Source organism: Mandrillus leucophaeus, unplaced genomic scaffold, assembly GCF_000951045.1.
Source record: "Mandrillus leucophaeus isolate KB7577 unplaced genomic scaffold, Mleu.le_1.0 Scaffold259, whole genome shotgun sequence".
NCBI lineage: Eukaryota > Metazoa > Chordata > Mammalia > Primates > Cercopithecidae > Mandrillus > Mandrillus leucophaeus.
Window position 1 is genome coordinate 3,454,902 of NW_012102687.1, and position 14,985 is coordinate 3,469,886.

Sequence of the window (14,985 nt, forward strand, 5' to 3'; positions counted from 1 at the left end):
CTGTTTCCCACTCCTTATTTTCTCAGAAACCTGTTTTTTCTAAGTTTTTTCACACAATTTCTCAAGCCAGAAATCTGCCTGTAAAATCATCCTTGATGCCTTCCCGCAATATAATTTAATTAGCGAGTATTTGTGATTCCACTTCCAAAATGAAAATCAAATTGGCCCTTGTCAGGCAGTCTCTACTTTTCATCCTTACCAAAGTCACCATGTCTTGCCTGTCCTATGTGCAGTAGCTTCTTAACTGGCCTTCTTGCCACTGTTCTTGCTCCTGTCGCCAGCACCCGGATGGCCTTGTGTATGTTCACTTGATCCAAGCTGGGCAGGGTTTTGCCGCGGATGACCTGACTGAGCCTTGGAAGACTGTCCTGTATCTTCCCAGAACACGGAGATATGGAGGATATCATTTGCCTCCCGATCTGGGAAGAAGATAGTGAGACAATTTGTCATCACCTGAGTTCTGATGACCTCTGAGACTCCACCTCGAGACACTGTAGCATAGAGCTGCAGCCTATAAAACTTAATGACTCAAGATTGGTGCAAAAGTAATTGCCGTTTTTGTCTTTTTTTTTTTTTTTAAGTAATTTTAATGGCAAAACTGCAATTACTTTTGCACCAGTCTAATATAATACTTAGCTGCAACATGGACTCAGCATCTCAGCAACAGAGTGCCCTTCCCCTTATGTACCATTATCAGGTCATCTGGCCCCTTTTCTGTTTGTGTCTTTCTGTAGGACAAGACATATGGGAAGGCCACACCTTTGCATTTTACTGCCTCTGTAAGTACAGTTGACCCTTCCTAGCTAAGGGTTCCTCATCCTTGGATCCAACCAACCACAGATGAAAAATAGTCTGAAAAAAAAAGTATGTACTGAACATGCAGACTTGTTTCATGTCGTTGTTCTTTAAACAATACATTGTAACAACTATTTCCATGGTATTAGGTATTATAAGTAATCCGGAAATGATTTTAAGTATACAAGAGGATATACATAGGTTATATGCAAATACTACACCATTTTTATTTCAGGGATTTGAGCATCCATGAATTCTGGTATTCAAAGGAGGTCCTGGGACCAGTCCTCCACGCATACTGAGGGATGACTGTAATAGAGTCTTACAAGGGCTTGTTTCCCTACTGGCCGAATCCATCAGCCTTGCTTGACATTTCCCATTCAGGATTTTGGTACTTATCATTCCCTCTGCCTGTGTTGCCATTCTCTGAGCTTTCGCAAGGCCAACAATAAATGATTGTTCTCTCTTCCTTTAGGTCTGAGCTTAAAAGTGTCCTCTCTATCTAAAGCATCTCTACCCCACACACACTTGCTACGCTTGGTAATCTCTATCACAGCACCCAGTTTAGGATCATTGAACACATAATGGCAGTGGTTAATGATCTAGGAATGTTTGCTATAATTTCTGGTGGTGAGGGAGGGTGTTAAGTTCAGATTTCCAGTTTGGGTGGAAGAGTTGGCTCGTATAGTTAGCAGACTGGTAGAAAGCCCTGTAGGTCCTTATAAGTTGGACATTTGGAGAGTGCTTTGTGTTTTGCTATCACCAAGCCTCTTAGATTGTAATATCTTGCTTTTAATGTTTATTATCCATGCAATTATCTGAATCCACTATTAGCTCTTAATAGAAAAATGCTGTTATATTCTTATTTGTCTATATCCAAGACTTATTCTTGAGAAAATCCCTCTAGATTACACTGTGATTTCTCTTAAACCTTTTTTTAAAGCAGGTTTGAAAGTCCACATTGTTTATTTTCATTGGTTTCCCTCTGTTTGTGTATTTATTTCTTTGTACCATGTCATGAGTTAGTCAATGTAGGTTTGCTTTAAAATAATATATGTTCAGACCCTTGTAAAATCTTAAATCAAAAACATGTGTGTTTGGACGTTGCAAATGCAAATAGTCTGTTAGGCAAAAAGTGTGGAAACCACAACCAAGGTTTGCATCACTTGTTTAATATACAAAGTCTTTCACAGATAGTTATTTTCTTTTTCTTAATTTGCTTTAGTACACATGATTCACAAAACAGTAAATTGTTAATGCAAGAGAATTATGTAAAACCAAAATAGTACAAATGCCTAATTTCAAAAACTGCACACAGTTAAAATAATTTTTCCTTCTTTGTTTTAATGCAGTATCCAATTTCAAAATGGGCTTTCTTTAGATGTGGAGGAAACACTGCAGCCCAAAATAACAGTACTTCCTTTCAACTGTGTTGATATGTAAAATAGCACCATTGGGCTGACTTAGGAAAGAAAAAAGGTTTTCATCTTTCTTAATTAAAGTATTATGTAACAACTATAATAATAATGATATTAGTAACTTGTAAGAGCTGTACTCTGTTCCAAAAGATTCATTTTCAAGGCAAGGAAGGGTAAACTATATGGGGCAGATGGAAGAATCTTCCCACCTCAGCCCCAGGGCCCTTATAATTTCCCTTAATGCTGTCATTGCTCTAATGAGCTAATTTTCCTGCCAAAGAATAGATGTTTTAAAGAGTACCCAAGGACCTTTTGTAAAACAAGATAAAATATAACTATGAGGTCGTCTCTCTGGGACTATAATCGTGTGTAGAAGCAGCGCAGAGTGAGATTGACTGCTGGGGTGTTTTGAAAGACTCCTTCAGTCTGTACCTATCTTCCTGCAGGTTACACATTGCTGTATCAGCTTGTTGGGCTCACTTTAGTTTAGATTGTGTTCATTTTTGTTTTGGTTTTGTACTTAAGCTTGCCTTTTGGGCTTTACTTTTAAAAAAATTGGAATTTCTTTCTTTTACAGTGTAATCTTTGCTCCTGTACGATAAGAGTGATAGTTCTTTAAAAAACTAACAGCATCAGTGTCTGGTTTATGGTATTGATAATACTGAAGATTCATGATTATAAAGAGCCAAGGTTTTTAACACAACGGTAATTTCATTCTTCAATTTTAGTCCTTTTTTTTCAGTTCCATTTTATTTCTTCCATGAGCAGGTAAACGTGCCTCAAAATTGGCATTCTGTAGAGCAGTTTTCCTTTTTGAAGGGTATAGTCAGTCCACAAAAAAAGCACTGCCACGAAGCTAAATCGTTTTATTGTTTGAAAGGGCAAATGTTCCATTGCCACACAGAATGTAAAAATAAAATAATCAACATTAGATTTTAAATGCAGGTAGTTATTTCAGATGTTTGAACCATAAACAACCATTGCTGAAAAGCTTCTTAAAAGCTTGAAATTCAGAACTTCAGGGTTTCAAAAAGTCAGAAGAAGAGCAAAATCAAGTGTTGACTTTTAACCTGCCAGGAAGCTATATTATTTTCTCATTTCAACAATGTCCAAGCCCATAAAAGTTAATTTCAAGAATTTAGATATAGTTTTAAAATCCCATGTCCTCTTTTACTATTAATACAATAATGCTTATCTTTGCTTTTCATTCTAGAAATGTTTTCTTAGTGTTAAGTGTAGCCCTTAATAGATGAGGCTTTATTTTAGCCAATCATCCTCCACTGTGAAATCAACCCTGCAACCTATCTTGTTTAGGTTCGTACAGAATTTAAACAATATTTTCCATATTAATTAAGGTAAATGACTATTTTACTTTCAGAGCAAACAAAAGAGAAATCAACATTTCTTTGTTTGCTGATATCTAGATGTTTTTCTGTAGATAACATATCTGTAAACAGCATGTTGCCATTACTAACCCACAGGGAAAATGGATTAGTAAGAAGCTTGGGACAATTAACACGAAAATTGCATTAAGGTTAATCCCTTGGATGTGGTGCCGTGGTTAAATCACCCACAGATTTGTTATTCATAAATATATTTATCTTAAATATTTAAAATGGGAATTTAAGAGGAATTTAATATACAGTTTAATTTGTTTAAGGTCCACATGTTTTTTAAAACATTACTTATATCCTTATTTATACAGAATTTTTGGTTAAGTTACCTCGACTTTGTTTTCCCTATGCTTATAACAAGTTTTAAGAAAGATGAGTTTTAAATCTTGTGTTTCCTGACTGAATACCTTAACGTTTTCCCCGCATATATACATGAATACACACACGCCATACACACACACAAAATTGACATTGTTTACCTTTTGTTTATTTCTAGGAATCAAGACTATTTGGACTCAATGTCAGCCACTACTAATATTCATACCATCTTTCTCCTCATTTAAAGGTTTGTTTTTTTTTTTTCCTTTTTCCTATGATCTGTGAAGAACAAGCACACTGATAATTACAAAGTGCATCCATGTCATACCCAGATTTGTGCAATGTAATACTCATGCTTTGGTTCTTATGGCCATCATTGCCTTTTCATGTTAATAAATAATGACAGCTAACATAATATGACACCTTTTTTAATGTAGGACGTCTTTCTTTGACAGGCTACTATATCTATAATCATTAACTCACTGTAATGCCATTCACACATCAGTTTTACATGAATATGCAAAGAACACAATAATCAACTGTCAAACCTAAACAATTAATTACTTATCACAGAATCTGTTGACTATTTTTGCTTTCTAACTGAGCAAGGGAAATCCTGTCAGCTTTTATAATAAGTAAGGTCTAGATTCTTAGTCATAATTACTCATCTGTCAAGTTGACACCTCATATGGATGAAATAAGCCTTACACATTTGATTCAATAACAAAAATAGGTAATTTTATTCCCCTATCGTAAGTACTTCATAGTAACAAACAAATTAATTTCACAACTTTGCTACAGGCAGATTATTTTATCTTTCTATACTTTTGGATTTTTACCCTTTAGAGATGTGAACTTCATCTGACTTTAAAATGAGGATACTTAACTTAATTTAGTGCTTTTAAAAATCATAACTTTTATGAGACTTTGAAATAAAAGAAAGAATGAAACTTTTTTGAAATATTCAACTGTTAAATAAAACAGAAGCTTAGTCTCTAATTTTACGGCTGTGCTATCCAATATAGTTAATTCAAGCTGAAGTGTGCTTTTAAATTACAAACTGGATTTTGAAAACTTGATTCAAGAAGCAGATGTAAACTATCTCAATTTTTTATATTGATGACATGTTGAAATAACATATATAGTGTTAAATTTTTAAAAAATCAAAATTCACTTTTACATTTATTTTTACTTTTTAAAATGGGGCTACTGGGAAATTAAAAATTCACATATGTGGCCTGCATTTGTGGTTATTGTGTTGCTATTGGACAGCACTGTATTAGAGGAATCAGAAAAAAATATAAGACCTGATAACTGAGTTCCGTGGGTATTTAACAGAGGTAATTATATCTGAACATTTTCCGAAAATCTTTTGTTCATGACTTAAACATAATTCCAAATATCAATGTCTTCAAGTGTATATTGCATCTATTTAAAAAACATGCATCTGTCAAAATAACCGGACTCCACTATAACCATAAAAATCTGTTAGCTGTCAAAACATATCAAAATACGCATCCTCCAAGTTCGCTTCCAATGTGACTTAGGGATAATGCAGACAATTTCAGGCTTAAAACCAAGTATGTTTGTTATTTCCAGATGAGACAGTTAACATTACAAGGCCCTAGAAATAATACACATTGCAATTCAAGTCTGTATTCTTGAACTTTTCCCCTGTTACTTTGAAGAGTATCATGGGTCCATTTAATCTTTGATTACTGCCTAAAAGCATTCATTGCCCCAGTAGTTCTTAATTGTCTTAGAAATCATTCTCTGGCAAACTTCACATTTCCATATCATACTTCACGCTATACTTCATGGGATCCTGGGCATTTGGTGTGTTTTCCTCCTTTCCTCTTTGAACAAAGTCAGGAAAAATGTGTCAGTAGGAGAAAGGAGGAGCTGAAGAGAGTAAATAATTCAAGATCACTTCTGTCATTTGTAGTGGCTGAGGGCTAGAAAGATATTCTTCGGTGAAGGAACTCCCAACAGGTTCCATCAAACTGATACAACTTCAGGGGGGCCACCCTCTGCAGATGGCAGTGAATTTGTACCTGTTTGTGATACAGGCACTACCACAGCATCCTTGATGTCTGTGTTTACATTGCATGAGAAGTTCTTCTCCAGTTTTTTGGCAGTGTCTGGGCAATTTTGTACAAAGATCACACGGTTGTAGGCCTTCAGCCTGCGCCACAACTGAACGTAGACTTTACACTGGACGTACATGAAGACAAGACCTCCTGTGAAGCCAATGGCTACCACAACCAGTTTTGTCCAAAATGGCCATTCAAGGACACCTTTGAAATAAAAAAGAGAGAATGTTATCACCAAGTTTTCCTCAGTGGATTTGGTCATTTTTTTTCTATGCCCCTTCAAAAGCCCATGCCTGCCTGCTAGATTATGTTAACAAGGAATATATTGTTAATAACTAGAAAGAATTATAACGTGAATTGCCTTAATTCCTTTTGAGTATCCTACATGTACTGTCAAAATTGTATATCAGGAAATTTTCTCACTGTCAAATCTCTTATTTCTCCTAGCATCAAGTACCTATCATAATTATGAGATAATATGTTAGATTTTGGACATTTGGACACTGACATTTATTCCTCATAGCTAAACCTTTAAGGAAGACTGGTGAACGTAATGGAAGAATCAGAGTTTAAAATCCTTTTAAGAAGATGAGGGATGGGTACATGCATGGGTTTGTATGTATAGGTCTTTCCACTCTCATTTCTTTTAAAATTTAAAAGGAAGGAATGGAAGAAGGGAGATGGGGAGGAGTGAAAGGGAGGGGAAGGAAAAAGCTGCCACATTTCATCAGAGAGAGAATTCCTGACTACAAACGTGCAAAATATTTAGGATTTTAGCCATTTGTTTCATAAATCATATTTTATCATTGAGAACCATCACACTTTTATAGATGTCTATATTTTCTCTTAATTTCCATCATCATTACTAGAAATAGGCTTTCTTTTGTAAATATACAGTTTTAAAAATTATTTCACAGGTGTTTCAATGACTACAACAGTGAGTATTTAGGCAACACATAATTATGAATGTTAAATATATGAGGGTCAAGAGTGTTAAATATATGAGGGACAAGTGGTCCTCTTGCCCACATTACGATAGTGTGGGGGACAATAGCTGTCTTCCCGTAAGTGAAAAGTTGTGAAGGAGAAAAATATAGCTCAGTATGGCTCAATACGGTGCACTAGGAATGGATGGTAGAAATGTGTGAAAACCACGGTAATTGAGAGTCTATCATTTGACTGTGGATTTTTATGTACTTATAACAGTGAATAGAGTTATAAGAAATATCGTATCTATATTTTGTAGTAGTGACATTGCTTTATGCTTCTAGAAGCAAAGCAGAAGTCATGCCCTGTTTCTGTCATGATGAAGCACTTTGTACCCTAAGATTAACCAAAAAGAACAGGGTTACCTTGTCAATTTCTGGTCCCAAAATAATGAAATATTGAGTATTTCTTATATCCCCAGACCCCGACAAAGACCATTTTATTCTTGACTTTTATTTAGCTCATGTTGCAAGATCTTTCTGGATATGATCATCATGTGATAAGATTTTGTTTTTTCTCCATGAACAAATTAATGCAAACTTAGTAATCATGGTAATCTTCTTTATATTTTTCTTTAAATACCTGTTATATTTTTCACTTGCTTATCCAGCTTTTCTGAAGTCTGACTCTCTTGAACCTTTGCAAGTAAACTCTTTTTCTTTTCAAAATGCTTTGGCTCTGACTCTTCCTTTGAAATTTTTTGGGAAAAAAATGTTCTCTGATCTTAAAAGGGATTGTAAGAAAACATGAAAAGCCTCTCACTGTTGTTGATGTTTCATTAATTTGTTGCTCTGTTTGGCATTGTCAGTTTAAAATAAATTTCTATGCCTCTTTGAGTAATCAAATCTGAACTTAGTTTTCCAGTAGATTAAATATATGCAATCAAATGTATTAGAACCTTTACCGGTAGCAAAGATAATTTTTTTTCTAACTCCTAATATGCAAGGACTTCTTTATGACTTGAATAATTCATAATAGTCATCATCTTGAATATTTACTTAATCCTAATGGAAATAATACTTCAAAATATCATTGGCCAAAGCTCACACAGGAGAAATAAGAGATCATTACAGTGGCAGGTGTAATTAATAGTCAGATAATCTAAATATCCCTAGATCTATTAAAGAAATTAAATCAACAATAACCTTTCAGAGCAGAAAGCACCAAGCTCAGATAATTTTACTAGTGGATTCTACCAAACATTTAAAGAAGAAATGACATCAATGTTCTATAGTCTTTTCCAGAAAATAGAAGAGATAATACTTCCTAACTAATCAGGTGAGACCAGCATTAACCAATACTAAATTCAGCAAAGACAATTACTATGAAGAAAAGTTATAGGCCAGTATCTCTCATGAACAGATACAAAAATTCTCAACAAAATGTTAGCAAATTGAATTCAACAACGTATAAAAACAATTATACACTACAGCCAATAGAGATTTATTCTAGGTATGCAAAGTTGGTTCAACATTCAGAAATCAATGTAAACACATCAATTAGCTAAAGAAAAATGTGAATATATCAATAAATGCAGAAAACACATTTGACAAAATCCAACACTCAATCATGATAAAAACTAGGAATGGAATGGAATTTCCTTAATGGGATAAAGAACATAGAAAACCTATAGCTGACATCATAATGGTGAGAAACTAGATGCTTTTCCCCTAAGATCAGGAACAAGACAAGGATGTTCCTTCTTACCATGCCTATTCAGCATCGCACTGGAAGTCCTAGCTAATGCAATAAAACAAGAATAATAAAAGATGATTGGGAAAGAATGAATAAAACTATCTGTTCACAAATGATATGATTGTCTATGTATAAAATCTCAAAGAATTGATAAAGTTTTGTTTTTTTAAATAGGTGATTATGACAGCATTGCAGGATACAAAGTTTTACAAAAGTCAATTGCTTTCCTATATATAGCAACAAACAACCAGAATCTGAAATTAAAAACACAAGCTAATTTACATTTGTGCCAACAAAACAATGACAACAACAAAAACCTTAGGTGTAAACCTAACAAAATATGTACAAGATTTATGTGAGGAAAACTATAAAGCTACGATGAAGGAAATAAAAGAATATCTGAATGAAATAAGATGTTCCACATTTATGGGTAGGGAGACTTAATATTATTAAGATAACTATTCTTCCCAATTTGATCTACAGATTCAATACTATCCCATTCAAAATTCCAGCAAGGTATTTTATGGATATTGACAAACTGATTGTAAAGTGTATATGGAGAGCAAAAGACCAGAATAGCCAACACAATGTTGAAGTAGAAGAACAGGGTTTTTGAAAACTGACACTATCCTTGATTACTACCACTACGGTGATCAAGACAGTGTGGTATCAATGAAAGAATAAAGAAATAAATCAGTGAAACAGAATAGCCCAGAAATAGACCGATACAAATATAGAAAACTGATCTTTAACAGAGGAGCAAAGGCAATTCAATGGAGAAGGGATAGCCTTTTTAACAAATGGGTGCTAGTATAACTAAATATCTGCATGCAAATAAATGAGTCTGTAAACAGACCTTACCTTTTTCACAAAAATTAACTCAAAATGGATTATAGACCTAAATGTAAATTGTGAAACTATACAACTTCTAAAAGATAAGAAAATTTAGGTGACCAAAGTATGATCTATGAAAAGAAAAATTGATAAATTGGACTTTATTAAAACTAAAACCTTTTGCTCTGAGGAAGTCACTGTTAAGAGAATGAAAAGCCACAGGAAAAAATATTTGCAAAACACATTCTGAAAAAAGGATTTGTATCCAAAATATACAAATAACTGTTAACATTCAATAAGAAAATAACCTAATTACAAAATGAACAAAAGATCTGAAGAGGTATGTCATCAATGAAGATAAACAGATGGTAAGATTATCGATATATGTGATCAGAGAATTGCAAATTAAAACAAGATATCATTATATACCTATTAGAATGGCTAAAGTTTAAAAACAACACTGAAAACAATGTTGGAAAGGATGTGGAACGACAAGCAGGAATTCTCATTCGTTGCTGATAGGCATGCAAAATGGTACAGTCACTTTGGAAGATAGTCTGGCCGTTTTTTTACAATGGTAACCACAAGCTTTTCAAATGATACAACATTATACTTATTCAAATGAACGAAAACTTATGTCCACACAAAAACCTGCACACAAATGTTTGTAGCAGCTTTATACATATTTGTTCAAAGCAAGTTGTCTTTCAATCTGTGAATGAATAAACTGTGATACATCCATACAATGGAGTATTACTTAGTGATTCAAAAGAAATGAGCTATCAAGCTACAAAAGGACACAAAGGAACCTTAAATGCATACTGCTAAATGAAAGAGGTCAGTCTGCAAAAGCTACATACTGTGTGATACCAACTATATGACATTCTAGAAAAGGCAAAACTGGAGATAGCAGAATCGGTGTTTGCCAACAGTTTAGGGGCAGAAAGGAAGGGATGAATAGGTGGAACACAGGGACTTTTTAAGGCAGGGACACCATTCTGTATGATTCTGTAATGGTGGACACAGGACATTATGCGTTTGTCAAAACTCATAGGACTGTGCACCAAAAGAGTGAACCCCAGTGTAACTGGACTTTAATAATAATGTATGAATATTGGCTCGTCACTGGTAACAAATGTACCATGTTGAGGCAAGATGTTAATAACAGGAGAAACCTTGTGTATGTGCAGGGTGGTATGTGGGAACTCTCTCTTTATCTTCTTTGTAATTTTTCTGTAAACCTAAATCTGCTCTAAAAATAGTATTTTATATGTAATATATTTATATATATATTTTTATATATTAGCTCCTTACTTGAGATTAGTTCCATGAATTCATCTCTGTGTCTAGGTCAGATGATAGGATTTCTTCGAGTAAGAGATGGGTTTGGGAGCATTTAAATATTTGGAAATTGGTAATGTATGCATGATATGTTTATGGAAACTTTATTGCACAAAAACATTCCATTTCTTTTTAACCATGCCCAAGGGAGTTTATTGTGCCTAAAGTTTGCTGCAGCCCTGCACAATAAATGCTCATGACCTATACCTCTATTTATTTTATCGTCATCCTCAGCTTCCTGATTTCTCTCATCCAGTGCCTTTCTTAGTACACTTTTTCCAAAGTCCTATCTGGGTAGCTGTTTTCCAAACACTGCACGCCCTAATACAGGTTCAAGCTTTAGCACATGCTATTTCCTCTGTCTACAGTGCCGCCCTCTTTACAATAAACTTCTACTAATCTTTCAGAACCCACTCCAGGGAGAAAAGGGTGCAGTCTGTCATGAGGTTGGCAAACGCAGCATTCGTGCCCTAATTACTGCCAACACTCTTTCCTGCTAATCCCTGTGATAGATTTACGGTTCCTAACACCACAATCTAGGTCAACTTCTGGAGTTGGCATGAGAAAAAATCTTTTTGCCATCTGGCCCAGAGGAAGAAGATGCTTTTTTACAATATTGCAAATTCCCTACATCGTAGTCCAGGAGAAACCTTATTAATGTTAACTAATTAAATACTGTTGTTTGGAGTAAAATAGAGTAACTCTGAACTTAGTAAAACTAGGAGAAAGACTGATGGTTTCATGTCTCTCCCTACCCTAGTCACTATTTAAAAAAATTAATTAGTGTACCATGGACTTAAAGTCTTTGAAGGAACAGATTCAATTATCAATAAATACTTAAGAGAAGATGTTAAAAGATGTTAGAAAACAAATCGTCAAGAAAACAGACCTTTGATTTTAGAAACTTTAGAGTACAAAAATGGACTATACCAGGCATTTATCATTAATCAGTGTCTGTTAGTTATATACAAATGTTTCCGTGGTCCCTTTCTCCTATAGACTTCTTTGATCTGAAGGATAGGAATTTAAAAAATAAAAGTATGCTACCTGGATTTGATTTATTTATACAGATGTATTTGCAACCAACACATGTTCGATAACTGTTGTTATCTAGTGATAATGGTGGTTTTTGTATTATGTATTACAATACTCTCCAGAAACATGTTCACTTTAGGATAAAAAATATAGAAATAATTACATAGAATTATGAGATGAATTGCTTTATACTTATTATAAATTTCCCAAGTAACTTATAGACAATCAAATATAATACTTTAAGGTAGTAACAATAATTTTTGACCATTAGTGCAAGTTTTAAAAAATGTTGTTTTGCTTTGGCAGCACTAGTTCCTCATCTAAAAATTTGACAGTGTTGTTCATAATGAAACATATATTCCATACTTTTAACATATTCTGCGTATTCCTACATATATTATTCATTTTTGGAAAAAAATTGAGGGGCAGTATATAAAAGAATCATTTTTCTTATAAAAAAGTTTTTAAAGAAAATATCAGGCTGATAGAATAAAAATTGTTTTATTCTTGATTTTTCTGGTGTTCCAGCAAAATAACTGAACTAAAAATTCAGAGTTCAAAGACCTTTAAAGACCATCTATTTCGATTCTCCCTTCTTCTCCCCATTTTGCTATTTCATGCCAAAGGTGAGATTATTACCCAATGATCTTGACCTAGTAATCTCTGATAGTGTTGAAATTTGATTTGTGAATTGCATGGAAATAGCAGTTAACTTGCTATTTTTGTTTAAAAATACTCCAAGGCAAAGTCTTTATAAGTGATTTAAGGAGTTCTGAAGAATAATCAGGATATGTGATGATTCTAATAGTCCCAGATAAGTGGCAGCACATATTTATACATGGCTGGACTTCTGTGTCCATTTTTCCTGTATGCTAAGTAAAACAGCAGTATCGAATGGTAGTTAGAAATAAAAAGAGCTAAATTATTCTCTACACAGAGAGTCCATGCATTTGAAATATAGAAGGGCTTTTTTTTTCTTAAGTTCCTACTTAGCTGTCTTCATCTACACAAGGAGAACAATCATCTGAAACACTGACTCAGTGTAGACCACAGGTTCACCACTGGGGACAGTTTTGTTCTCTGGGGGACTTTTAGCAGTGTCTAGAGACATCGTTGATCGTTGTACCTGGAGTTGGGTGCTGCTGACTTTTATGAGAGGCCAGGGATGCTGCTAGACATCCTACAATGCACAGGACAGCACCTTCCAACAAAGAATTATTCAGTCCATAATGTCCATAGTGCTCAGGCTGAGAATCCCTGCCGTAGAAGACAATAACTTACGTCTCTTTATTGGGAAATTTGCAGAAAGGATTTGGAATATGAGCGAGATATCTTGCAGTTCTCCAAATTCAAAAAGGATTTCTGCTGTAAGCTATTATATTAAGCAGTAATTTCAATGTGTTTAGAAAGCTTTCACCACAGACAGGCTGGAGATGAAATGTGCTGTATTTCCCATTTTTAGGGAAATTCTCATGGACTACATCCAGCTTTCTCCTCTGCTTAACCAAACTAGCAGCTGTTCCTCATACATGCCTGGAGGTTTCCCATTTCTGAGCCTTTGTCTACGATCTTCTTTCTTTCTGTGTTTTGCTTCCCTACTTCTCTGTGTCTACCTGTCTGACAAAACCCATCTTAGAGGTCATTTCCAGCTGGAAATAAATTTTCCCACTGTTCCAATTCCATGTTATTTCTCCACGTGCAGTATGAGCTCACTTTCTAACATAAGCATTTTTACTTTGTCATGCTATAATCTTGACGAGCACAGAATCTGTCTGAGCTGGACTTTGTTTTCCATAGTTCCTTGCTCAGTAGATATTTCAAGGACTAATGAAAGCTGTTACAACCCCTCTTCACTGTCAGTAAAACTATGGTGGACAATCTAAAGTAAAGTCCACTCACGTTTCACCTCTCTTTCCAGAAACAGTGACCAAAGCACATAATATACCTGGGAATCTGGGCCAGGGGGAAACAGTTGCCATTTTCTCTGCCCTTTTTGGGAGACTCAGCCTGATCCCTCCACTTTCCTTCACAAGGTATCTCTGAATCAGTTTCCCCTGCCCACGCCATCCTTTACTATGTTCCTGGGAAGTCAAATCTCCCACAAAACCCCTCCATTAAGTTTAGAGTGCAGAGCATCCCAACCCCCACATACAAAAGCCATTTTGAGTACAAACTCACTGTCCAAATGACCACCTCTAACAGACAGCCTGCTCTTCCTCTTGCCTTCAACTAAGTGGACACAATTTTTGTTTTCTATGAAATAAATTACTGTTGAGTGGTTGTAAGGATTGTATCTTGGAAAACTCACTTTAAGGACATCTTGAGAGGAGATGCTAAAATGGGGCTAAATGGATTTTTCAAGAATGTTTTCATCAGGAAATGTACTTGCCTCCTTTTATTGAGACACAGCCAATTGTCTTCTTACATTCTGTTAGACTAATCCGTTTCTATGCTGTCGTTAGCAAAGACAAAAGAATGTACACCACAAAAAAGGACAATGGTAGAGAAAGGAAGGCACTAAATCTTTTCCCTGGGCATCCTATGTGCAATTCAAGGTATCTTTCTTCTCAGTCATATATAAAGCTGTATCCTGCACTTCAAAATGCCAGGAGCACAAAGTTGTTTCTATTTGCCGATTTTGCAAAGGAATTTGGAAAATCGAACTTAGGCAATTCAAGCATCTGCTCATTTCTCTCGGGCCCAAGAACCCATCTCTACTGCTCTCTGTGTCTGGAATCCTTCCGCAGGAGTTTCTGTAGGTTTAGTAATAAACTCTCTGCCCATCTTTACCTCTCAAGCATTAAGGGGAAACATTTCTTGGAAATTCTTGGACAGCAATTAAAAGAGCAGGCATTCTCTCTACCACCATTTTCTGAGGAAATTTTAGAAAGCTACTCTAGTCTCTCATATTAACTTTGATTCATTCACATTCTATATTATCATGTTAATCCCACAAGGATGAGCAGTAAGTTCTCAGTCTCAATATTGTTGTTGATTTAATGATTATTAAAGTAAATTCTTCCAGGGCTCCTTTTTACAGTTGCATCTATGTGATCTGGTACTTGCAGGCTGCAG

At 34.9% G+C, this 14,985-nt stretch overlaps 1 protein-coding gene across 2 annotated transcripts in view; it reads right to left on the reverse strand.

Moving 5' to 3' along the window:
- Nucleotides 1-1,947: 1,947 nt before the first annotated feature.
- The window catches only part of MARCH1 (membrane-associated ring finger (C3HC4) 1, E3 ubiquitin protein ligase), a 594,955-nt gene continuing 581,917 nt past the window's right edge, over nt 1,948-14,985 (reverse strand). For both annotated transcript variants that reach the window (XM_011983989.1, XM_011983988.1), the window contains exon 7: nt 1,948-6,222. In XM_011983989.1, the coding sequence (XP_011839379.1) occupies nt 5,924-6,222 (299 nt within the window). In that variant the 3' untranslated portion in view covers nt 1,948-5,923. The remainder of the gene's footprint in view (nt 6,223-14,985) is intronic.